We start from the raw sequence: 26,886 nt of genomic DNA, 5'->3' as shown, positions 1-26,886 counted from the left end.
GACATCATCTAACAACTGCTAGCAAACAGGGACACTTAAAATTTTATTGATCCTTGTTGTGAATTATCAGTTTCACATTCTCCTTTTTCTTCTTGCCACTGGTTGCCCTCTGACTCAGGACAGCTGTCCTGAGGGGTTGCAGATTAGGAGATAGGAAAAATAAAAACTGATATTCCTGTTCTTCAGTTTGCCATTCTTCACGAGATGAGTTAAGAGATTGGGAATCATTCCAGTAAGTCCTTTAGAAGCTAATCAAGCTTCTAATCCATGTAGACATCTTGTACTTCTTTTTTTTTTGTCATAAACTATTTGAGATGGCTTAAAAGTTACATAAAATATAAAAGTACATAACTAAGTGGAGTTAGCAACATTATAAATTAGAATAAAGAGTTAAGGAAGAAATGGATACATTTTTCTGAGCATAAACCCCGGGCTTGGTGACCTCCCGCAGGCCCAGGGGATGGACTTTCCTGGGGGCTAGGAACAAAGACTGCTACAGAGCACAGGACTCATTAATAACGATTTCCACAAATTTATCTCTTAAAAGTTGGAACGATGTTGGGTTGACTTGGAATTCGCCTCTCCTGTTATCACAGTATTTAGCTAGACTCTCCCCCCACTGATCTTTTTACATTTTTCCCAGAAAAAGCCACTTGATTGTGCTCAGCATTCACCTCACACCACCCCTGCAGTGAGAGTGGCGGCTCACAGCGGGCATCTCAAAATGGGGGGCCTTCGTGACCCCATCTGCCTGGTGACCTCCTCCTGACCTTCCTCCCTCAGGGGTTTAAACTCCAGTTTACCACCAGGTCTCTGCTAATCCCGGGGCTTTCTTGCCAGAGGCTCCTTAAAGGGGAACCGCCTCCCTTTCCGGCTCCCTTATCCCTTTATCTCCTCACTCCCCTTCCTTTCCTGTCTTTCTCCTCCTCTTCTCTTTCTCCCCCTTCTGCTTCTGTGTTTCATCAGCCAACTTTTCATGCGCATATTTATTGTCCCCTGAGTTTAAAGAGGAGCAAGAAATGGTTTGTACCCCAGAGGAGTTAATCATGAGAGAGAAGATCCATGAAACAAGTAGTTGTGACTCTGTGCTGGGTGTGGTGCAGACAGAGACAGGGTGCTTTGTTAACTTGGAAAAGGATGTCATCAACTGCTGAAATCTCTACATACAGAAGTGAGCCTGAGATTGGTGCAGAAAAATGAGCAGAAGGTGAGCAGGTTAGAGAAAGGGAACAGGAGTTGATGGAGGAAGACATTCTGGACAGAGGCAATGGTCTATTCAAAGGCTTGGGACTGGGGAAGGATGAGGACATTGGGTGTGGTGCAGAATCTGAAAGACGGGGAGAAGGAGGAGGAGATGAGCATGGAGGGTCAAATTGTACTCGAGAAAGCAAAGCACCTTTAGGATATGGACTTGGCCCAATAGGCCCCCCGAAGTCAGAGGATGTCTTTGAATAGGAAAGGTTGGGTCTTGAGATGCTCCCTCTGGCAGCAGGGAGACCCTGTGGGGAGATGAACCTGACAAGAGAGAGACTGTGGGTGGAGCCCCATCAGTGAGCCGTAGAGTTTGTGGAAGAGATGAAACAGGCTTACACTGAAACCAGCAACCTGGTGATGGAAAGAAGAGGTAGACCAGTTGACTAACTGGGTGTGACAAAAGTAAAGGGGAAGGGAGTTAGGTACCTAGATAGAAAGCTGCTATCGTGAATGAGATAAAATGGGGAATACACGGAGGACAAGTCCCCCTCTAGAAAGTCCATTTTTCTTTTATCCATTATTTTTTATTCCTTCTCTCCTTTAAAATCATCTGAAAATGCATCTACTTCAGAAATATTGGTTAATCCATGGTTTTCTGATATCCTAACCTTTTTGTTCACACCAGGTTTTTTCTTTGTAGGCATTCACCTCTCCATTTATTCCATCCACAAATATTTATTGAGGACCCAGTGTGTGCCAGGCACTGGACACGGGTCTGGGGGCAAATGGTGGAATGACAGACAGATCTGTGCCCCCCTGGTGTTTCCAGTATAGAGGAGTAGACAGACGATAAGACTTAATGTTAAATAAGTTAATACTAAATAGCATGTCTGTGGTATGAGAGGAAATCTGAGGGGCTGATAAGAGTCAGATTGTACTGGGCCCTGTAAACCACGGGCAGGAGACAGAATCTTATCCTCGGAGCAATGAACAAAAAGCCAGTGGGGCTCAGGGTGACCGAAAGCAGAAAGGCAGAGTTCTGAGATGTTTCCGAGGCTTGGACCTTGAGCAACTGAGTTGTTGGTGGCATCATACATGGAGGTATTACTGTGTATTTTTCAAGTGTGTGGTATATGCTTCACATGTTGTTCTACCAGCATCACAACTGCCAGTGTGGAAGTATCCAAGGTATAGTATCTGACTGAACTAAGGGCATTCCACATAGTGTGATGTTGCAGCAAATAAATGTGCAGGGATCTAAAATCAGATGGTGTGTTCCGTTCAAGTGTGTGCTTTCACTCCTGTGTAGGGCCATTTTTAAAAGTCGAGTTTTGGAGGCAAAGAACCTTGAGCTTCTTAACCTTTTCCAGTGTGGTGAAAAATAAAATTGAGGGAGAAAAAAACTGAGGTTGGAACAAGGAAATAAAAGCTCCTAAGAAAGCTGCCGTCCTTTCGGCTGACAGTGTGTTCCACTGGAGGGTAGGTGTGGGGAGCAAGATCACTCTAGTGGATCAAGGTAGCAACCTGTGAAGACTTGGGGACCAGGGCAAAGGAACTGCCCCTGTGTGCCAGGTGAGAATGAGTGTCCCACAGTCTCCACGGTCTCTGAGCACTTAGATTAGGTCAGGATTCATACGGGCATCTGAGCTCTTTGATGTCTGAGTGGAAAGCTGGTGAGTCATTCCTTGGAGTGACAGAAACCAGCAGCGCTTGCTGGACTGTCTGGGCTGTCTCCGGAGAAGGAGAACAGGTAGAGCCAGGCTCGGATGATGAGAATTTTCCACCGTATGGTGGTGCTGGCCCGGGAAGCCTGAAATGGCTTATTAGCTTTCACAAAAGACCCATTCCTTAGCTTAGGAGACCACACTGTCAATTCATGGTCAAGTGGAATGCTCTCCTTGTTTGCTTCCCCTCCAGTGTTTTGGATACTGAAACTTTCAGGGAAGCGTTTTACCATTTTACCGAATTGTGCAATTGACTGCAAAAGACTTGCACACATTTATTTGAAACATTGTATTTATTCTTTCCAGCTTTCAAGATAGTTATAACAAGTTATACTTTTATTAAAGTATACTTTTTCATTGTTACTGTTGTTACAATGAAAAATTAATCAAAGAAGTATATCATTTTAATAATTGATTGTAAAGTTCATTAACTGGCTATAATGATGCTTTATATCAGCAATTTTCAACTAGTGTGACACAAGAAATTTTTAAAAGATTTTTATTTATTTATTTGATTGTTGTTCAAATACAGTTGTTGCCATGTTCCCCCTTCCCCTCTCCCCGCCATCCATTCCCCACCACCACGTTGGCTTTGTCCATGTGTCCTTTATACATGTGTCCTTGATGACCCTTCCCCCTTTTTCCCTCCATTATCCCTTCCCACCTCCCCTCTGGTTACTGTGAGTTTGTTCTTAATTTCAGTGTCTCTGGATACATTTTGCTTGCTGATTTGTTTTGTTGATTAGTTCCACTTATAGGTGAGAATTTTTAAAACGTGCAATATCTGACCATTTAGCCATGGGCACTGTACTGACCTCATTTTCCCTCAGATTATCAAATTAAAAAAATGACAAAAGCTAACAAAACAATAGCCGTCCAGTGTGGATGTATCAAAATTATACTTATTTTTTTTTGTCAGGTGGGGGGAAAATTCAATACATTACAGTGCTTTACAGAATTTTAGTAATTAGTTTATGTGTGCCATGAGATGAAAAAGGTTGAAAATAGCTGTTTTATGCTGGTATAATGCTCACAGTGTACAAAATTAGTGTCACGTGTTTTCCATTGGAGGTACACAGCCACCCTAGAAGTGAGCGGGGATTGTAACACCCTTTTCGCAGAGGACAAAATGGGGAAGTTGAGAAAAACTGAGTGCTTCAGTCACATGACTAGGAAGGGATTTTGGACTTGAATCGCCATCATTTGACTCTATAGCTAGTGATCTCTCTCCTGCATTTTGGAGGCAAAGTCACACAACAAAGGTGGGGATGACTCCCAGGATTTCTGAGCCGTTGTTCGGTCATCGGCACTGGCAAAGCCATTCCCACCTCTCACCTCCTGGAATCCTCACCACTCCACGGCAGTTATCACCACCTCCACTTTACTGGTAAGGGAGAACGTGCTCTGGGAGGTTAACGCACTAACTCAAGCCAGCGCACGAGGGGCTGGGACTTGAGCAGGCCGTCCAACCCCTGAGTGACTCTTAACCAATAGCCTGCCTGTGCTGTCCTGTGAGGAAAGAGCACAGTGCGTATTATACAGTTATTAGGTAACAGCAATATTAATCTCATGGACTTACTGACTTGTTCTCTTCTCCACTTTTAGACAAAGGCCACAGTAGAGAGCTTTCCCAAACTTTTTTTTTTTTACAAAGTAAGACAAATTTGTAAGAAATCAACAATTGCCACTTAGAAGAAAATAAATGAAACTAGTGGTCTTAAATAGTATCCTTTGGCCACAGCATCCTTTGGAATGAGATGTTTCTGGTCTGTGGAACCGACGTTGCATGCTGCAGAGTCAGGAAGATTGTGTGTATGTGACGAACACAGATAGCGATTTCTGTAACCCTCGGGGTTGGTCTACTAACTGATTATTAGCATGGACATTTCACTCTTTACCTTTGAATCCATGTAGGTTTTCTTTGTGTTCATTTCTTGGTTTTCCTTTTATTCCATCTGTGCCTACGCCTGTGGTCTCTGGTGGGAGACACATAACAGATACCATGAAACTTGAGGGGTGAATGGTGCTGTGCTGGTCGGTGTTGTTATAACCTCCAGTTTAAAAAAATGGCCCCAACATGCTTTTGTCCTAGACGACGGCTGCATTGAGAAACCTGGTTGATTCGCCACTGGTGAGAAGTAAGCTGCTGAGTGTTGGTGCCCTTGCCCAGCTCTGCACGGTCATGGGACAGTACGTGAGTGACAAGGACGTCTGCACCAATATCGCTAGAATATTCAGGTAGGTAGACTAAGAAAACAGAGTACCTTACAAAAATGCCAGTGCTTGGACTTCAGGGCATCTTTAATATTTGTGTGTGTGACGGGCGAGGAATCCTATTTTCTTCTTACTTCACCTGGCAGCAAGGGTAACTCTAACAGCCCAAGTTTAAAATGAATGATTTAAGCTAATGACTCCATTTCCTATGTATTTCTCATGTAATTTTAAAGTCGTCGATTATAAATTGCTTTAGTTCTTTGGTGAGTTGTGAGTTATCCTAGCGTTCTTACAAAACAAACAAAAACGAATTCTGTGGTTTCTTGGAGATGATGGACTCTGTCACAAAATGTGACAAACTGTCCGATACACTTGGAAACAATACTTAATGGGTTTTAACTCACAAAGGGGACTGTTGCTTAGAAAGTCTGATCTGATTGTTTGTAAGAGAATTTTATTTTCACTCATTAACTAGTTGTGTTTGCCCTTACTTGACTGCAGAAATAATGTTCATCTGAAGCCAGGTTGCCTCAAAGCAAGATGCCAAATTTAACAACTGTCTTTAAATTATGCCTCTACATTTCCTTCTTCATGCTGTTTGCCAGTGTTTTTCTGTAATGACCCTTCTCAAGAGAGACCTGGCCCTTGCTTGAACTATATACTACTGTAGTTGTTTAAAGAAATAGAAAATTTCCTGAAGCCTGAATTGGTGATTGACCCCCATTTGAGAATGCACTTTACTGAGCTTTGTGCTGGGTACTTAATAACTCCCATTTTGAAGCACTGTAAAGTGTAAAGTTTATTTTTGAGTATGGTAGCATGTAGGGATCCAACTGGGTATTTTCCCACATGAATGGTCCATTGTCCCAGGACCTTCTCCTGACCACACCACCCTTTGTTCACTGATGTGAAATGCCTCGTCAATCAAACACAAAATTCCGTACACTCGTGCGTCTGTTTCTGAGCGAGTGCGGTCCATTCTCAGACCAGCACCATGCTGTGTTACTATTACAGATTTACTTTGTCTTGTTAGAAGAGAAGATGAATCCGTCACTTCTTTTCTCCTTTAAAATCCAAATTCTCCTTTTCTCTTCCTTCTGAGTTGGAGAATCAGCTAAGGTCCATGATAAGAACTTCAGGGTTTTTCATGGACCGGCACTGAGTATGCAGAGTAACTGGTATGGGAGTGGGGAGGTTGACTTCTCTAGGATACAGAATTCTTCATCCATAGATGAAGTCTTCTTTTTTTATTATGTCGTCTTTTAAATCTTTCAGTAACACTTTACAATTTTCTCCAAAAGTATTTTGCACATCTTTTCTGAGATTCGTTTCTTCATGGCTTTTGCTGTGATTATTAATATAGCATTGATGTTTGCTTATTAAGTATCCAGGCATCTTGATGAATACAGGGTCTGGCAGAACTAATGCCGTTGTGTGTGGTTGGTAGGGTCTCAAACGAGATGGACAGCAATTTGAACATTTCACCTAAAATGTCAGATGGTGTCCTTGAGTGTGAATTGTTATGTTACAGAATTACATGCTTATGACTTTGTAATAAAATATTCAGTATAGATTACCAACTCATAAAACAGGGGTGTTAATTTGTGCTGGACCCTGTATTAGGTCTAAGAGCTTACCTATAGATTCTCTTAGAGAACAACTTTCTCCCGGTTACTATAACTATTCTACCATGTCCCTACCTCTTTCTTTTCACATTGCTTAGGATGTCCAACAAAAAGCAGAGAGAGTGTTTGCCTGCTACCTCTATCCTGACTTTAAAGGAAATGCTGCTATGGCTTTACCAGTTGAAAATAATATTTGTTGTAGGTTTTTATAGATTCCCTTTAGAAGGTTAAGGAAAAATTTTCCCTACTAATGGCTGTTAGATTTTCTTAAATGCTTGTCCTGAATCTATTTACATTATGTGGTTTTTCTTTTTTAAGTCATTAATGTAGTAGATTATATATAATAGATGTTCTCATGGCAAACCATTATATTTTGTTAGGCTTGGTTCACAGACATTTTAGTGTAGGATGTTTCACCCTGGTCATGAGTTAGATGGACCTTACTTGTCCTGTGTCATATTGGCCTTGTCTGGTTTCCTTGTCTGGGGGTGTATATAAGCCTCATAAAATGTGTTGAAAAGTTCTTATCTTTTCTAGAAGAATTTGTAAAAATTAAACTTATCTTTTTCTTGAAACACTTATAGAATTTGCTTGAAAAGCTATTTGTATCCTGGTGCATGTAGGGGTGAATATTGTTGACTATTGAGTACCTTCTCTAATGTTTGAATACGTAACCACATTTCCTGATTGCATTTGTGTCAGTTTCAAAAAGTTATATTTTTATATGAATCTATCCACTTTATCCAAGTTTTCAAACAATATAATGTTGTGTTAAATCTTCTTTTGTTATTCCTTTAATCTGTTATATCTCTAATTATGACCCCTTTTATTTATTTTACTTACTTAATAAATATTTTATGGTGCCCACTATGTGCCAGGCACTAGACTAAGCACTTGCTAAATACTAACTCATTTACTCCTTATAACAAATTTAAAATATAGGTTCTATCGTTATTATCTCCATTTTACATATGAGGAAACTGAGGCACAGAGAGGTTTGGTAGTTCTCCCACGGTCACAGAGATAGCAAATCACTGAGCTGTAATTTACACCAACTAGTCCGGCTCTAGAATTCATACATTGAATCACGATTTCTACCACCTCTTCATTGTTCATATTGACTCCAAATTTTTATTATTCATAATGTTTTTCTTTTTTCTTTATCAGTCTTGCCAATATTTTTTTACCTATTTTTGCAGAACCAATATATTTATTGATCTACCTTATTTTATGTTTTCTTTTTTATTCCTTTTATTCTTATCCTTATTAATCCCTTTCACCTACTGTCCTTGATATATTTTCTTCTAACTGTTTTAGTTAGAAACTTAATTACTGTCTTTTCAACTTTCTTAAGGCTATAATTTTTCTGTAGAGACTGCTTTAGTTATATCCTACAAATTTTGACTGGTAGCATTTTGTATTGTTTGTAGTAGTATATCAAAGTGCTTTTTTATTTTCATGATTATTTGACCCACAAATCATGTGTTTTTAAATTTTCAAAAGTATGTTTTTAAGGTATTTTAAAAAATTAATTTCTAATTTAATTTCATTGACCAGAGAATGTGATCTACAAGATGCCAGTTCTCTGAACATTTATTTACTGAGACTCATGAGTGGCCTGGTAGATGGTCACATCTTTCAAATATTAATATTTTACCTATTGATTTATCAATTAATGAGATATCTGTGAATATCTTCTAATTTGGTGTAAGTTTGCCATATTCGTTTTGTTTTCCTGCTGGCTGGCTTGCTTTGGAAGTTGGGAAGCTACTTTCAAGGCTTTTTGCCTCAAGGCCTATTTTGCCTGGTGTTTGTTTGCAAGACAACTGCCAGGCCACTATCTTCCCCTGGAGCCTTTGCTGCTGAGGGGTCCTGGGGACTTGCTGATTGGTGTCCAACCAGGTTTTGTGTAAATTTCTTGGTTTGCATATTCTGAATCATGTGTGTTTTGTAGATTGCAAAAATTCACACCATATGCATGTGTTGCAGGCTTCAGGTTTCTATTTTTCAAAGACCATTTTCTATTCCCTCACTCCATGCCCTGAGAGTCGACAGTAGACAGCAAACCTCCCTGAGGCTTCTCTGCACTGGCATGTGGAGTATTTCTGGACTCCTTTTCATGCACTGGGCAATGCTTTGAAGATCCACATTTAAGGTAAAACAATGTGTACTTGAATTTTGTAGAAGATCAAAGTGTATTTTTATTTTCCCATTTGGCATTTCTACAGCAAACTCACTACTTACCACGACTGCTGTGCTGCCTTGGCCAACTGCCCCAGATGTTATGCCTTGTTTTTGAATCTGATAAACAAATACCAGAAGAAGCAGGTCAGTTCTTCATGCATTCGATTTTTCAGTGTGGCTTTTCATTGGTGTGTTCACACAAGCCCATGTTGAATGACTTTATGTTTTAAATGTAAAGGTTTCCATTAGAAGCTTCATTAGATGAGTAGTGGGCTGCCCCAGGAGGCAGAGTTACCTGAAGGAGTTGGGGAAGGGGCTGTTTGAGGCCAAAAAGACCTCAGTAAAATGTCTCCATGGTAGGGGGATTCCTGATTTAGGGAGGCTGTGGGGGACCACCACAGTGTTGTTCTTCGCAGTGATCTGTAGACCTCTTTGCAAGAACCACTTTGGGGTGAGGTGGGGGTACCCTGGATATTTCCAGACCACACCCCACACCTTCTCAGTCAGATGGGTAAGGCAGAGCCTGGCCATGCACACTTCAAAAAGCAAAGGTTGTAGGGACTCTTCACACAGACTGCTTTGGAACACCTGTACACTGATATGCCCTCGAGATTCTTCTAGTGCTGAAATTCTTGAGTTCTTCAACATTTTATTTAGAAAATAAAATTTCTAGGTAAGTATTTAAAGGAAATAAGTTGGTTATAATGGATTGGGCAAAAACCTCTGTAGTTGTTTTAAAAAAGGGGTGGTGAGAGAACTCACAAAGACTTCCCCTTAATACAACTATAATACTTAGTACAAATACAAATTTTTATTATAAGTTTTTAAATAGTCATTAAATGCAGTCTAACTTCATTTACCTTTATAAATTATTAAAATGACATCCACTCTTTAGAGGAGATATTTTATAGACAAAGATTTTATACATATATATATATATATATATATATATTTCAAATGTGGCAAACTTTCAAAATCATGTAGTAAGTTTCATCAGTTGACAAATAAGTTATGTGCATACTAAGAATCTTTGTTGTTATTATATTAACAACATCAAAGCCACCTCAAGACATAACCCTGTTTGCCACAAAGAACATTGAGCTTATTTGTACCCAGCCAAGTGCTTCTGCTGAGAATGACAAAGTTCATCAGATTTTCCATTATTAGTAGCTGTGTTTTAAAAGGTTACAGGTCTCTTTTTGGTTATATAGATGACAAGGAAAATCCTGTGTTCTTATTATATTATTACTACATTTTAAAGATAAAACCTTGCTTAACGGCTTAAGTTTTTATGTAGTTGTTAAACATGGATTTTTAAATATGCACTTGAGTTTCTGATATTGAGTTTTTGGCTTACAAAGACTTTATGCATTTTATATTTTCTCTAAATTACATACTTTGAAAGATTTCAAGGTGTAAGAATTTCCATGTCAAAAAAATGAATTTTGATTAACCTACCTTAAAGGATTCATGGTCTGCTACTAATGTAAGTGTCTGTTAAGCATTTCCTAATTTAGGTTTTGGTGTGATATATTGTCAGAACCAAAATCTCTGGACAAGTGAACTAACCCCAGGAAGAGCTCAGGCATGTCCACTGGTTTTCTCTTTTAAGGGAAAAATTAAAATGGTAGAAAAGATAGTGTAGCATGGCACTAAAAGAATTATTTTAGGTTACATAGAAGTGATTTAGTTGTGGATTCTATTTTGTAATTTTATTTTATGGATTTGCTGCCTGGGTTGTCATTGTAATTTTGTTTTAGTATTATTATTCTTTTTTGCCCTGACATTCTGATCGTGCCTGGCTTCATGCCTGCAGCTGGAGAGGGCCTCTCCGCTCTGCACCAGGATTTTCCAGTGTGGATGAAAGAAAGCCCTCATTTTTAACAGTTTGATTTCAAGTTGTCATAACCTATGATTTTTTAAAAAGAAAGAAGACCCATCAGCTGAGTACTGACAAGTAGCCGTATGGCATCACTAACAGACACTGTTTGTTTCTCTGATTGTAGCTTAGGTGACAGCCATGTTTAATAAACACACCCAAAGTCTGGCACCTTGCCAAGACAAGACATGTGAGATATCAGTGTGGTAGAGGTATGCTTTTTCTGGTTCCAGAGGCTAAGTGACCTCAAATCTAATTGGCATACATTTTTATCACACTCCCCATTGAACTACTTTTCACCTTAGTTATCTACTGCAAATAACTATTGGTCCAACAGTTATCTATAAAGCAAAATTGGTGTTTAAGAGCCATATTTTTCTCTATTGACTTACATTACAATTTTGTGTTTCTATTGAAATTATTTTGGTCCAAAGAATAAAGTGCACCTTGCAAACTATATATAGTAATATGCTGTTTATTCAAAACCATCAAGAAAATGTATAATGTACCCCCTTAATTACCAAACTTATTTCAATCATTGTGGTGAAAACATATTCAACCATATTATAAATACATTACAAAAGATATTAAAAATGATTTAGCCTCATCTTGATGCTCTAAAGGACTGTTGTCCACACTGGCAGCATGGGTCTATTGATGAGGTTCTTTAAATGTTTGTCTCCTTTTTGTACACTCCTCTCTTCCCTTTCTCATGGTTGTTACCTCTGCCTTTGGTAATGGTTACCTGCCTTTGGCAATTTTGTCTTTGCTTGCAATTAGCAGGGAAAGATCATAACCAAGCTTGTTAAAAGTAGCACCTAAAAAGTCTAAAATAAAATTGAATATGAATAGGCCCTTAGTGAGAAGGGCCTAGGGGACTTGGATGAAATTTCTCTTGTCACTTCTCATCCTCAGAAGCCAGTTTATGTTTCCAGATGTACCTCTCATGTCACTTCTCTGTGAAACCTTTCAGGACCAGTCAATTCCTCCCTCATCAGTACATGATTTTAAAGACTTTAATGTAGCTAGTACACCTAGCTAATATGCCCAGCGCGAGAAATCCAAGCAGTGTGTCTGTGATCTCCAGCCCTGACCAGGCGGCACAGTCGGTTGGAGCACTGTCCTGTGCACCAGAAGGCTGTGGGCTCCAGCCCTGGGCAGGCTACTGACCTGGGAGGCAACTGGTCATGTTTCCCTCTCTTATCAATGTCTCTCTCTCCCTTTCTCTCTCTCTCTCTCTCAAAAAAAAATCAATAAATATATCCTCAGGTGAGGATTTAAAAAAAAAAGAAAAGAATTACTATCTAAAATTTAGAAATAAGGTGTGGTGTGGGAGGTGCATGTCCTGACAAAGTCAAGCTGGGGCACTGTTTGATGGGCAGGGCTTAATTCTCTAGGAGAGTGCATCTGTGTTTAAACTTGCTACTTACTACTCAGTTGGAACCCAGACTCTAAGTTACACATTAGTTTGTAGATTTCTCTCTGGTAGACAAGATAACTTCAAAAGTTATGATTTTATTGCCCCATAGGTCAACAATTTTCAACTTTTTACATCTCACGGCATGCATAAACTAATTACTAAAATTCTATGCCACACACACAAAATACATTTTTTGCCAATCTGACAAAAAATAGGTATAATTTTGATTTATTCACACTGGACAGCTATTATTGTATTGGCTCTTGTCATTTTTAATTTTACATCTAAATAAAAAGAGGTCAGTGCCCCCCACTAAGTAGTCAGGTGTAGTACATGTTTTAAAAATTCTTGCAGACCACCAGTTGAAAATCCTACTCTAGGCTATCAGCCAGGCGTGTATCTAATCTATTAATCTTATCCAACCATTACCAGTAAAAAACCATTCTTTTTAATGCTAGTAAACACCCAGTTCTCTAATTGTTCTTGGAACCAACTTTATCATTGCATTCTTCATTAATGAAATCAATAATTTAAAATATGTTATTTTATATTTGTATGAGGGTCATGTTGTTGACTTTCCTAAAATTACTGTCTTCTACGTATATTAAAAAATATTGAACCATCTTTGATGTTTTTTTAGTAAGAGAAATAGATACACAGTTTATATTTTCCTCAAAACCAAACTTTAGGAGAGCAGGGAAATTGTTCAGACGAGGAAGTTGTTATGTGTTCAAACTACTTCCTAGAATCATTGACCCAAAGTTCCCCTAGGCCTTTATAAGTACATATTTCTTTCGTGATTCTACAAATGGTTACCACTTGTCTAGCTGCCTCGTCCACCCCTGGGGTTCCTCGGAGGCACAGCCCTGTCTTGATGAACCTGAGATGGTAACTGACATGGTAGGCTCATGATAAGTGTTTAAAGAATGAATCTTAAGTATGTGAAATGTTTTGAAGTCTGTAAAGTATTATAAAATATTTTTCTAGTACCCTAGTACTTCCATAAACATTTACTTTCTTCCTAGTTTGGAGGAGGAAAAAAAAGAATTTTTCCCCACACTTTTCACATTGGTGGGCTGCCTTCCACAAGAGCAAAACAGAAGTGATCAATTTAAATTCTTTCATTCCCCCTGGTCCTTTGTTTTTCTCTCTTTCCTAGAAAGAAAAGGAATTTCCAGAAATTCCACACCCTGATCTGATGTGAGTGCATTAATCTGCCATGGTTAAAAACTTTCTTACACCTGAGATTTACTTGAGCAGTTGAGGCTTGGAACTGACCTTTGAAAAATGTACATCAGTTCTCCAGTAACTTTTTAAATAGAATGATCACTTCTTATAACTCTTTTTATTCCAGCTTCAGGAAATGTTTCTGCAACACTAACCATGCGTTGTAGACATAGACTTTAGAAGCTTTGTTTTCTCTTAACATACACAGCAACCACCAAGTGATTGACAGTCAGAAAGAGTCTCTCCACCTTATTTGTGTTCTGAGAAGTTAGCGTTGTCTCTGTTGTAAAAGCCTGAAGATCATTGTTGGAACCAGCAGAGATTAATTTTTCAATTAAATCATGTTATAGCTAACTATATTTTCAAAGAACAGAAACAAAAATCTTAAAGAAAGAAAAAAAGGAAAGAAGAAAGGAAGGAAGAGAGAAAGACACCCTCTCTAATAATAAATAAAGTATCTTACATGTACTGGGTGTGGAGTTTTGCAGGAAGCTGTGGCCAGCTGCTTCCACAGCCCACCAATTCGGATATCTTGCTTGGAACCAAGTAAGCATGTAAAAATTTTTCCCATTTTTTGACATTTTGCATATTTATCTTTTGTCAGGGTAAAGTCTGACTTCAGCATATAGAATGGGTCTTTTAAATCCGTGTCTATGAGATTTTCACTTATTTTCTACATAATCTGTATTATGAGAATTATTTAGAAGGATCATAGATTTAGATTATTCTTATATAGTGATATCATTAAAAAACAGTCACTATTAAGGTGATAAGATTTCTAATTCCTGATTTAAATCAGTGACTCATCACTGCAATCACCTAGGGAGCTTTAAGAATACAGGTTCTCAGGACTCTCCCTGGAGATTCTGATTCAGGTCTGGGATGGGGCCCAAGAACCTATTTTTTAAGAGGCTCCTCAGGGGATTCAAATGAACAGCAGGTTTGGGAACCAAGGTGGTTCCTTAAAACAATGTTTCTTCAATATGAATAGCAGAGGGTTTTCCACAAAACCTCAAGAGATTTGAAAGTGATTAACTGAAGCAGCCACACAGGGTCGTCCTTCTCTACAGGCGTGTGGCTGAAAGTGAATCTCACAAAGTAGAAACCAACTAAGCCAAGCCAAGGGTTGGTGTAAGTTTCCCCAGTAAGTGGTGACAACCACATGCCTTCTGCCTTTTGCACCAGCAGCAGCTGAGGGGCACTTTCTTAGCTAGAGAAAATGGGATGGTGCCACAGACTCATCTATGAATTTTCTCCTCCAGACTTCTGTCAGAACACGTGGTCCTGGGACCAAACCCACTGAGAACATTGATAACAGATTGATAGCCATTGTAATGACGAGGCTTCAGGCACAGGCCAGAGTGGACCATGCAGGAATGGTGATGTCCTGCAGCCTTTCAAGGGTGGGCAGGTTCACTTGGGATTCAGGCAGATGGAAGAAAATTCACAGAGCCATGGGATACCAGACACGCCTTTATGCATAGGCGGAGCAATGCACGTACACCGCAAGCCGAGTACTACGTCTCGGGAAGTCCCAACTCCCTATATACTAAATGCACACAAAGCCAGCAGGATGCCAAGATTTATATGACAAAGCATGATTCTGCGCATGCGGGCCCATCCTCAAGGCTATGGAAACACTGCTTCTCCACCTTGGGGAGGAGCCTGACTGACTCCATTTCCCCTGTGGGTGAGCACAGGGCCTCCCCTCTGGGACCCTAAGAACTGCCTGCTGAAGGGAGAACTCATTAACTCGGCTTGTTGAGTTACAAGCCACAAGTTGTTCATTTGTTAAACAACCACCAGCTTTTATTTTAAAATAAGCATGAAATATCCCTTCAGATAACCTGCTTTGAGAAAGCTTGGACTTTGTAAGTATGTAAGAAGTAAATCTGAGGAACATTAGTTTATTTAAAATAAAACATGGTCAGGTTTACATCCCCTGCTGTGCACAGTGGTGTGGCCCTGTCTGTATAGGACTGTCCTGGGATGAGCCAGTGGTGTCTGGTTCTTCAACAGTCTCAGAGAAAAGGAATCCACTCCTCCCAGCTCTAACAAAGGGCTTCCTCAGGGAGGACGAGGGGAACGTCTTTGGCTCATGTCTATGAGGTTAATTTGTCCAAGATCCACAGTGCGGCTAATAACTCCAGTTTCCATACACACAAAAAGCGAGACAGAAGCACAACATTTCAGTTGGCTTAACATAGTTTGAAAACTAAACTTTAGCATTAAGTAAACTATCTATTAAAAATGCTGACCAAATTTCAATTCAGTGACACATTTCACTTCAGAAATATGCACATATTGTGTACTTTGTGTTGGAAACATTTGTTACAAACCAAATGTGAAACAGATGGGCCTAGTAACGAAGGAATGAGCAGGGTGGATAGCAGCCTTGCAAAGCAGAGCCTGCCTCAGGAGGTGCCTCTGACGTCAGCGTTGCTGCATTTAGCATCTCAGCAAAATACGTTTGGGTTTCTGTTTTGAAAGAACATAAAAGGGTTTTTCCCATTTCTTCTGTAAATATGTACTGGGCAGGATATCTGGTAAAAGGCCTCAAATGTGACTTTTAAGGCTGGCAATATTTTGCAAAGGTCATTGTCCAAAAAAGTTAATAACCCTTATCTATATTCTCATCATTTGTATGCATTGAGTAACTGTCTAAATAACATTTCCACTATTAGGAATGGTCAGTTTTGGGGGAGGGACATTGACATATAACTTCCAGATGTAGAACCATAATCAGAGCCTTCACAAACCCTGTCTGGGAATCACTGGACATGTCCTTGCTTGTACTGCTTTGAAAGTCATGCCTCTCTCATTCCATTCAGACTTCCTCTTAAGTGGCTGTCCCTGACCATGTGAACACCATCTGATCCGGAGTGCTTAGGCATCCGTGGTGTTGAAAATGAGACCTGGAATGTCTGGACAGAACAGGCCGAACGCACACAAACATCTGCCATTTTTCTAACCGTGCATGTCGAATGCAAGCGCAGCCTTGCAGCTGCCCAGAGATAACATGACCTCTCTCTCCCCTCCATCCTCTTTGGGGCCAGTGAGGATTGGTTAAGGAGGCCCCTCCACCCCTCACCCTGGCGCCTTTATATGGCAACTTGGCTCCCGGTTTGCCCTCTGCCTCCTGCCTGGCAGGAGTGTGCCCTGTGGCTCTCTTCCCAGCCCCTCTGCAGGCACATTCCCAGTGGGTGCCGAAAGCATTTGGCTGAGCTTGCTCCTTGTTTTTCAGTGCTGGCCTTGGTCTGCACCCCTGACCGGGTGGGCGGGCAGCACAATAAGCCCTCAGCTTGTTCGTTCTTTCTAGCTCCTGCTGCTTTGCCCTTGTGGCACTGGCTCTTCCCCCACTCAGCACAGATCCCCAATGCCTGATTTATGTCTGCTGACTTAAAGAATGGAACACAGTGAAATTCTAGCATTGCCTTGGTGCTTTGAGTGATAACCACATTCAGAGGCATACAGTGGATGCTCAGTGAATAAGTGCCAGTGGAATGGATAGAGGGATGGAGGTGTCAAGCATAATCTCCTCTGGATTTAAATGATTTTCTTATTAGACTCTGGGTTTTGAGTCTCCAATGTCTCAGATGCTTGTATGTGGCTCAGCACTCATGCAAACTGTTGACCCACTTTCAGTACCCTGGGGTTAATTAGCACTTTTACAGTAGTGCAGTCTGTCTTCCTGACTGGTAAAATTTATCTGGTGTTCTAGCCTCCTATAAGCTCAATTTATATTGGGGTTTTGATCGAGGGTGGGAAGTTGGGTAAACTTTGTAAACTGCAAACTTTGATTCAGCTCTCAAATCCAGACTGTACAAGAAGTTTTTAGCCAAGTTTTATAGAGGGTATGATGATTAATTTAATTTTCTGGTTAATAGAAGGTTCCAATTTTAAGCACATTTACAACCCCTTCAATTTCAACCCATTCTTGAAAATCTTTCTAAAATGTTTTCCTTTACTTAGAAGTAGTTCTCTACTAAGTGATGTCTGGCAAATATAGTTTATTCTTTTGGTGACAGCATGAGGTGGTTCCCTCCCCATGGTCAACGGTTTGCACATAAGTTATTTTAAGGTACAATAGGGAGTGTGTAAGAGTCAGGGAGGAATATATTCACTGCGGCTGGGCAGTAGTGTGAGGTCATGCAGAAGTGCTCCTGTGGGGCCAGTGGTGCATTAGGTACTGGGTTTCACATTTAACGTGCAGTGGGTGTTTTGAGCAAGGGGATGATGTAAGAACTAGTTCAAGACGTGGCGTTAATGCTTATTGCACAGGGAAGAGCCTGTCGAGGGTCTCTGATGAGAGTCTCTGGACAGATTAACCAGAGCAAGCACGGGAAGGGGGTAGCGGGGGGAGATTTGGGAATGATAGAGTGGAGGGAACTTGATGACTGGGTGGTGAGGGGAATGAGATAGGGAGGAATCAAAGGTGTCCCGAGGGCTGAGTCTGGCAGATTTGGAAGGTGAGGGTCACTGGGAATGAGGAGATGGGCTAATGGGGTCAGTGAACCTCTTGAAGCCTCAGTTCCCGAATTTGGAGTAGGGAGAAATCTCTTTCATTGACTTTTTGGCCAGTCTCTTATATGGAAAGTAACATTTGACAACTCCTACCACTGCTGCTGTGCCAGGGTTACCCAACCTTTTGGCAGCTCTGGGCCACACATTAAATACATTGCGACATGTAATCACAAAAAAACCGCACAATATTTTAAGTAAGTTTACAATTTTGAGGTGGGCTGCATTCATAGCCATCCTGAGCTGCACGCAGCCTGTGAGCCACAGGTTGGACTTCCCTAGACCATTCTGCTCAGCAGTGTCCTCCTTGTTTTGTTCCAGTTAAAGTATTTTATTTACAGTATGAGGAGCTCATTCAGACTGAGGGACATGCTTACTCACTAGGGCAAAACATATGGGAAACCAAAGAGAATGTCCCACAGGCTGTAACTGGAACTCACAGTTGAGGTCAGTCTTCTTAGAGTAGGTTTACCTGTTTGGGCTCTGATTGGCCATTGCTGTTGCTAGGCCGATTGCATTTAAAGCAAAATTAGAAAGTCAATAGGAACTGGTTATACTAGACTGCCTTCTTTTTTTAAAAGATTTTATTTATTTATTCTTAGAGAGAGGGGAAGGGAGGGAGAAAGAGAGGGAGAGAAACATCGATGGAGAAACAATGATTGGTTGCCTCCTGCACACACCCCAACCTGGGAGGGCCTGTGGGGAGGGCCTGGGCCTGCAGCCCAGGCATGTAGGCATGTGCCCCGACTGGGAATGGAACTGGTGACCTTTCTTGCGCTCTGCGGAACAACGCCCAACCAGCCGAGTTACACTGGTCAGGGCAAGACTGCCTTTAAAAAAACATTATCTCTCCCGATTCATCTTCATTTTGCTGTTTCTGAGCTGTGGTAGGAATATGCAACTTGGTGTTAAATTTAATAGAAATGCTATTAAAGTGCAGTGTTGATTTATATGTGGTTCTCAGATTTTGTCTAAGAATGAAGGAGAGAATCTATACCTCAAAGGAGAATAGCATATTGAAAGAGTTTTCTGCTGTGGAATTAGTCTCTGCAAATCGGTCATTTTGGCCTTTGTCCAATTTTTCAACTCTTTAGAGGATTTTAATTAAATGATATTCTGTAGACTTGAGATGAACTGTGGCTGTGGAACAATAAGTAACCTCTCCATAATACTGTCCCAGCGCACGTCTGCACAGTGCAGAGGCCACTGACGGGGAGCTGAGGGGGCTCTGCAGCGGGACCCCCTCAGCCTCAGCTGCTGGGACTCCAGATGAGTCGAGACAAGTGCTGGCTTGGGAGTGAGGAAACACCACTTCTGCCAACCTCCTTGGGATTGCTTCTATTTTGGCCTAGTCTGTGCTCCCTTGATTCTTGGGAAATATATTTGAGAAGGGGGAGGGAGAAAGCAAACCTTAGCCAACCCTGAGAAAGAGGACAGAAGCAGGGAGCATGGCAGTTGCTGGAAGTTTGTTGCTGCAGACGGCGCAATCTGCCATCCCCATCCGTGGATCTCGCGTGCCATCCTGCAGTTGGCATGAACGCTGCCAGGAACCACCCCCTCCTTTTTCCCTCTGAAGGCAGGGAAAGAGGCTTTCTAGCAGTGTTAACTCTTCCTGCCTTAAAGTCTCCCTGCATCAGACACATTTATTTGGCCACGTCAGGACTCACAGACATGTTAAAATGAAAGGATCTTAGCAGTGGGAGGGGGCCGAGAAAATTGTTCAAAGAAAAGCAGCACTTCCTCTTCCTAGATTAGACCACATGTGACAGTGGGTAGAGGTCATTTGTTTTTTGAAGAATGATGATCTCTAAGGAAATCTGCTTTCACCTAGAGCCAGGGTCTAAATACTCCTGACATGTCAGGAGGTGGAGGTGGTACAGGCCCTCAGATGCCAGAAAAAACAAACACGGGGGAACCTTCTAAGTTCCAGAAATGTCTAAGCACTGTGCTGGACACCTGAAGCTACTCTAATGTGGAATGCCAGCTGTAATTTAATACATATACAGGAATATATATATATATATATATATATATATATGGATTAAAAATAGTCTAGCATTCTTCAAAAGATGGCAGAGACATTTTAGGAGGTATATTGATTAGTTCCGTCAGTGATTTAGTGAATAGAGTACAACTATTTACAATTCTTTAAGAAGTCATGTAAAATCACTTAAAGTGTTTTGTGGAAGTGGGAGAAGAGCACAATCCAGGGAACAGTGTGAAGTTCAAAAATGTTCGACATAACTACTGTTGAGTAGAGTGGGAACAGCTTTGTTCGGTGTAAAGAACTGGAAGTTATCACTTTTAGTCAATCAGTTGATATACATATCGGTGCTTGGTGCATTGTAAGGCACCATGCATTAGTTGCTACTACTGCTAGTATTATTCATAAAACTGAAGTCGACTTGAGTTTTCAGGGTGGAACTTTTTTAGAACGTCTTTAATCAGAAATCACATATCACCGTTTATGCAAAAAGTTTCTATTCTTCAGCTTAGCAAATATAAAACGGAATTTTCCTTTGTGGAGCCTAATTCTCAGAAATATCCCTGTACTAGTTGGAAAATGGTCTGCTTTTCTGCTGGGTACAGCCAAGCTGGAGACGTGCTTTCCTTCCAGAGCCCGGGGCGGAGCCTCAGCTGTCCCACGTTACTTGGAGCAGTCACTGGTTTTACATGAAGTGAAATTCAAGTATTATAATGAGATTGGATGTGCTTGTTTTAGATTTTTGACCCACGGGCTTCAGCTTCTTTAGGGAACTCTCTGGTGATCAGGGACAGAAAAGGTGACCCCCGGCACCAGGAAAGGAACTGTCCCAGGGTATTCTTTCCTCCTGCAAACCCTCTTCCCACCCCTACATATGTGCATTTCACATACTTCCAAAGTTGAACTCAAATCCATTTGTGGTAACTTTGCTCCCCCCCTCCGCCCACACACACACACACTGTTCACTGAGCATCCTCTTAACTAAACTCTTCTAGGACCACTGGGCCCGTCCCACCTAGTTTAATGCTGCTAACAATTTTTTGATAGTGCATGAAAAAGGTTTACAACAATGCCTGAATGGTTATTCACTACAATTTGTGCTTTATATGTTTTGCTTCAATCTCAAAATACATTATTTTCTCCATTTTCCCAATGAGTTAATGGAAGCACAGAGAAGCTAAGCAAAGTAACAAACATGAACTGGACTGCCTGGCCCTCAAGCTGGTGTCTGGCTTCTTCCTCAGTCCTGTCTTCTCAAGTAGGTTAGAGGCTCTTCAGAGCTCTTGTCTTAAACTCGTTTGTCGTGTTGTCGAACAAACAATCTGGAAGCTTTGGCTAGGAGTAAATGATGAAAATTTATTAAAGCGTCTTGGAGTTTGCAAACTGGGAACATAGCTAGGCAAAACCTGTGAGTGTTCCAAAGAAGAAGGAAAGTGTCCCGAAGTAAAAAGTTCATTCTTGAGGACAGTCCTACATTCTGAGCCCTAGGGTTGGTCCAGGATGACTATCATCAGATGGTTATCAGTCTGGATAATGAATGCCCAGTGGCCTAGATGTATGAGTCTTTCAGGGGACATTTGAAGATAATCTGGAGATTATATATAATCTCCAGATATGTGTGTGTATATGTGTACTAATTCTCCAGACATACACATAGACACAGGACTGAAATTTTTTTTAAAGTTTAAGTTCCCAGGCTACTTAGAACAAGAATGAAGTCAACCTTCATAATGTTAATAATTTTATCATTTTACATAAAGTGACTCCATTTTATGTATTCCATATCTTCACTCTTTCCTTAGAATGTATTCCCCCAGAGCCCCCACATTCAAGAATTCTGTAAGGACCAGCATCCAGCCCTTCCAGGGTGGAGGGGTCCCCCAGTGGGTCTCCCCTGACTGGACTGCCACCACAGTTGGTTGCACACCGAGCTGAGCAGGGTTCTTCCCAGTGAGCCGCCCGGGACCAGTGGTGGTTCTCGCCACTGTCAGGCTCCCAGCCTCTGTCCTTTTCTGATGTTGGCAAATAGTTTCCAGCTGCACAAGCAGCAGCCAGTTGCTTTGCAGCCAGAGCCAGGAAAAACTCTTTTTTTTTTTTTTCTTCACGAACAAGCAGGAACAGACTGGAATTGGCAGAGTAGCCCTCAGCAAATTCAAAAGTCTTACACTTTGTCCTAGATCTTCCCCATCTTTGCCACACACACAGTCTCTGGGCTGCTCCTGCCCCCGGGGTCCCACCTGAACCTGCCTCCTTGAGAAAAACAAGCCCAGCCCTCTGCCTTTGTCCCCTTTTCTGAAGGCTGCCAGTAATTACCAGTCTGATAAACAAAGGTTTTCTGGAATCCCTCCTGGTGCCATATTTGCATTTTAAAAGGAGATAATTCCGAACTGTTCTGAAGTTCAAGGAGGAGATTATTGAATGACAAACCTGTGGAAAGTAGGGCATGGGTGTAGAAAGGACTCCAGGCCGGGGTAATCCTAGGTTCAAATCCTGACTCCACCCTCACAGGCTGTGGGACCCAGCACTTCTCCAAGCCTGTTCCTTTCTGCAAAATAGCACAACACCAGCCACAAGTGTTAGCACCCATGCTGGTTGTTAGCCAGGTGCAAGTTTTCCTTCAAAGTTTCCCCCTCCCAGGACTTCCTCCTCCACTGCTTATAAGGCCTACAGTTACTCACATGTCTGTTGTTGAATTAAGAACATAATTGATTTTGTGTCTGGTTTGGTTGTAAAATGTTCACACTTTAGGGTTTTTCGAAATATTTACTTACTGGTTGTGAACTATATCATATATACAGAAAAGTTCATAGCACACATAGGTACCAGGTAGCAAATAGTTATAAAGGTGTCATGCATGTAACTACTACCCAGGTCAAGAAAGATAAGCACAGTTCTACATTAAAGTGCTGTACAGACAGACACCAGGCAGTAGTTCTCAACTGGGGTGGGGGGGAGGGTTGCCCTAACGGGTCATTTAAACATGTTTGTTTGGCTGTGGCATCTGGGGAGGTGCTACTGGCATCTAGCAGAAGAGGCCAGGAATGCTATTAAATGCAAGGAACCATGCCCCCAGCAAAGAGTTATCCAGCCCCTAACATCAGTAGTGCCCAGGCTGAGAAACTTGCTGTCACTACAATCGGACTGGCCATCATTTATTGCCTGATGTTTAGGAACACAGTGCTTCTGCAAGAGGTGAACTTTCAGGAAAAGATTCAGATGCTCCAGAAACCTGTTAGCATGAAAACTTAGATTTATGTAATACATTATTCTTAATATTGATATCCCACTCCATTAGTTGGTCTCCAAAGGGAAAAAAAAAAAGGAAAATGCTAGCCAGAATTTCAAATAAAGGATCTGGAGTTAATAGACCTTCTAACGGCATCATCAGTTTGTCTGCTTTCAATGCCGCCAAACGCTTTAGTGCCTCTGTCGACTTGCCCCAACCTCGGGAATCAAATCCTGTACAAGTTAGTTGAAGCCAGACATGTTCCAATGTTACTATTAATTAAATCATGAATAAATACTGTGCTCTTTCCAACAATTTGTCCCAGCCGCTGTGCAACTGTAACTCGTTGTCTTTCACTTATTTCAGGACTTAGTCGTTCGTATTGTTTTCATTCTTGGCAACCTGACAGCGAAAAATAACCAGGCTCGTGAGCAGTTTTTCAGAGAGGAAGGGAGCATCCCCACTCTGTTGTCATTATTCCGCACGTTCTACAAACTGGATCTGCATCCCAAGAGGCGAGTTGGTGAAGGAGATGAGCAGCCCAAGGCACAGGAGCCACAGGCTCAGGTGGAGGACGTGCTCATCAAGCTGACCCGCCTGCTCGCCAACTTGGCCATTCACCCAGGCATTGGGCCGGCCATGGCTGCCAACCCGTACATCGTGGGCCTGCTCCTCGCCACACTGGGTAAGACCCTCGGCCCAGCGGGCTGTAGTGTGCACCGGCGGCAGCTGTGCCCTGCAGCCAGGGACAGTCCTGAGGTTGGGTGTGCTGAGGGATTTATTAGTACAATCAGCTCACTTTAATGAGACTTCTTAGCCCTGTGAAAGAACATTCCTCTTCTGCTCAGAACTGCCTCAAAAGTCATCCAGATTTCTAAAAAATGAAAAAATAGTAATAGTAATAGGAAATAGTAATACTAATAGAAAATAGAAATAGTAATATTTCTAAAACCCATTGAATTCTATGCTTTAAGAGGGTGAATTTTGTGGTATGTGAATTATACTGCAATATTAAAAAAATATGGTGATATATTACCAGAAATCGGCCAACATAACCACAAAGAGTTTAAAAACCCAAATATTTCCATTGTTAGTCCATGCGATTAAAGTGCATTTAATCTTTTTATTTTTCAGGTTGTCACATTATTTGTTACTACAGCCCCCAGCCATTCAGGTCTTATCTTTTCCCCTTATATTAGTCAGCTCAAGCTGCCATGACAGAATAGCACAGACTTGTTGGCCTGTACAACAGAATTCACTTCTCAGAGTTATGGAGGCTGGAAGCCCAAGGTCAGGGTGCCGGCCTATGTGGTTCTTGGAGAGAGCTGCCTTTCCAACGTGCAGACAAGTGTTGCTCGCAAGGCCCCCTTCCATGTGTGCATGAGAGAGAATGGCCTCTTCTTAGGGCTCCGCCCGTCTGAGCTGATAGGTCTCTATCCTTATGACCTCATTTAACTTTCATTGCCTCCTAAAACCCCTATCTCCAAATACTATCCCATTAGAGGATAGGGCTGTAGTATACCATTTGGGGGAAGTGGACACAATTTAGTATTCTGTCCCTAGAACCCCCAAATTCCTGTCCTTTTCATGTACAAAATACATTCATTCCTTCTCAACAGCCCCCAAAGTCTTAACTCTTCCAGCATCAACTCTAAAACCCAAGGTCCATAATCTCACTTCAGTATCCTCTAAATCAGCTATTGTGTAACTTGAGGTATGATTAGTCCCGAGAAAAGAAAAATTCCCTCCTGCTGTAGATCTCTAAAACCAGGCAAGTCCCATGCTTTCAAAACATAGTGATGGGACAGGCCCAGGATAGCCATCCTCATTCCAAGAGGGAGAAGCAGGAAAAAAGGAATGGCTGTCAGGTCCCAAGCAGGTCCAAAGCCTGACAAATAATTTCATCAGCTCTTAACACATACACCGGTCCTTTGGCCAGTTCTCCCTTCACCCACATGGCCAGCATGGAGGGCAGTACACGGTAGACCCTCCATAAATACTTTGGAGAAAGAAACAACAAACGAGTATAATGTTCTGTAGCATACGGATGACTGAATTTTCCTTTGTAATAGAGTAAGCTTTAAAAAGGTCTTTAATGAAAAGAAAGCCAAAAGGAGAGAGAATGAAATCGGAGAGCGTAAGAGCTAGCACAGTCCTCCTGCTCAGCTCACAGCCCCTCTCTTATTCCCTGAGGAAGTCTGCTTTCATACAAGAGGTGAAAGACACTTCTTAACCTAGCAAGGGCCCAAGGTGTGTGCAGGTGCTGAGGTGGCTCCTTCCCAGGCTTGGGACAGTTATGGAGGCGGGGGGGGGGGCAGGGTCAGAGGTGAGAGGTGATGCCCATTCAATTCGCCGTAACTAGTTCAGTGTTACCTGTGTGAATTTTCCTCTGACTGCCAGACCATGCATCCAACTGCCTTACTCCTCACCAAATGCGGGTACTTCAAAAGCAACTCATGTTATCTGAACCAAACTCACGACCTTTCTCCCCACTGGACTCTCTTCTCGTGACCTTAAATCAGAGAATGTGATGACTGTTCATCCAGTAATGTAATCTAGAGACCCAGGAATCATGCTGGGAGATTCCTCCCTCATATTCCCCGATCCAGTCTTCACCACATACTGTCCATTTTTCTCCCCCAAAAGTTTTTCAGTCTGTCCACCTGCTCCATCTCCACCATCACCGAAGCCTAAGCTACATTATTTGTCACCCAGATACCACAGGAGGCTTCTTACTGGCATCCTCGCATCTGCCCTTCTCTGCACTGTGGCTAGACAAGTCTGGAGGCTGAGTAGAAGGCAGGGACAGAATTAATGAGGGTCTTGTGTGTAAGCTAAAGGGTTCCTTCTTCCTTCCTTCCTTCCCTCACCTAGTCTTGTACTCAACAATTATTTATTGAGCCCCCTCTTTGTGTCAGATGCTGCTCAAGGTGCTGGAAATGCAGCAATGAATAAAACAGATGAATCACCAGTCCTTGTGGAATTCACGTTTTTAGGGCTAGAAGACATACATACATTAAACATACAGGTCAAGTGGTCATATGTTCTATGGAGAAAATTGAAGAGGAGTAAAGGAAAGAGAGAATAATGGGTGCCACTTCTTATGGGGCGACTAAAGGAAGCATGTCCAATAAAGTATCATCTGAGCAACAACTCGAAGCACATGAGGAGCAAGCCAAGGAGATATCTGGAAAAAGAATATATTCCACAGAGGGGTTAGTAGGGCAAATATTCCCAGGAAGGATCACGCTGTCAAGTTCAAAAAGAGTACAAAGACCAGTGTTGGATGGCCTTGGGGGCTTGAGGGTTGGGGCGGCAAAGGAAACCAGAGGTCAGGATGAGGGCAGCGCAGGGACGGCCAGAGGGCCGAGTGAGACCCAGCGCATTATCTGACTAAATTTTAAAGGCTCACCATGCTGAGGATGGACTCAGGAAGGAAGAGGTGGATGAAGAGAAACCAGTGAGGGGATGGGATGGATGGTAGCAGAGTGGGTGGGAAGCGACCAGATGCTGCATGTTTAAGGGCCGGGCAAGCCAGAGGGGCTTGGAGACGTGTGGGCTCACTGGTGCGTTTGGCACTTTTGCTTTACTACAGACCCAGGGCCTAGATCCACCTGACTTTTCCAGAGCCCCTGGCTGTGAGGATGGAGCTTAGAGTTTTCTAAGCCCTGGGCAGGAGTGGTCCCCT

At 41.9% G+C, this 26,886-nt stretch overlaps 1 protein-coding gene across 1 annotated transcript in view; it reads left to right on the top strand.

The window, feature by feature from the left end:
* ARMC2 (armadillo repeat containing 2) overlaps window positions 1-26,886 on the top strand; it is a 99,854-nt gene that overhangs the window by 63,249 nt on the left and 9,719 nt on the right. The window contains exons 12-14 of the mRNA XM_053664729.1: window positions 5,011-5,156; window positions 8,986-9,085; window positions 23,565-23,883. Of these exons, the coding sequence (XP_053520704.1) occupies window positions 5,011-5,156; window positions 8,986-9,085; window positions 23,565-23,883 (565 nt within the window). The remainder of the gene's footprint in view (window positions 1-5,010; window positions 5,157-8,985; window positions 9,086-23,564; window positions 23,884-26,886) is intronic.

The sequence above is a fragment of the Artibeus jamaicensis genome, unplaced genomic scaffold (assembly GCF_021234435.1).
Source record: "Artibeus jamaicensis isolate MK-2021 breed Jamaican fruit bat unplaced genomic scaffold, CSHL_Jam_final contig_387, whole genome shotgun sequence".
NCBI lineage: Eukaryota > Metazoa > Chordata > Mammalia > Chiroptera > Phyllostomidae > Artibeus > Artibeus jamaicensis.
This window is presented reverse-complemented; position numbering and strand designations above follow the sequence as displayed.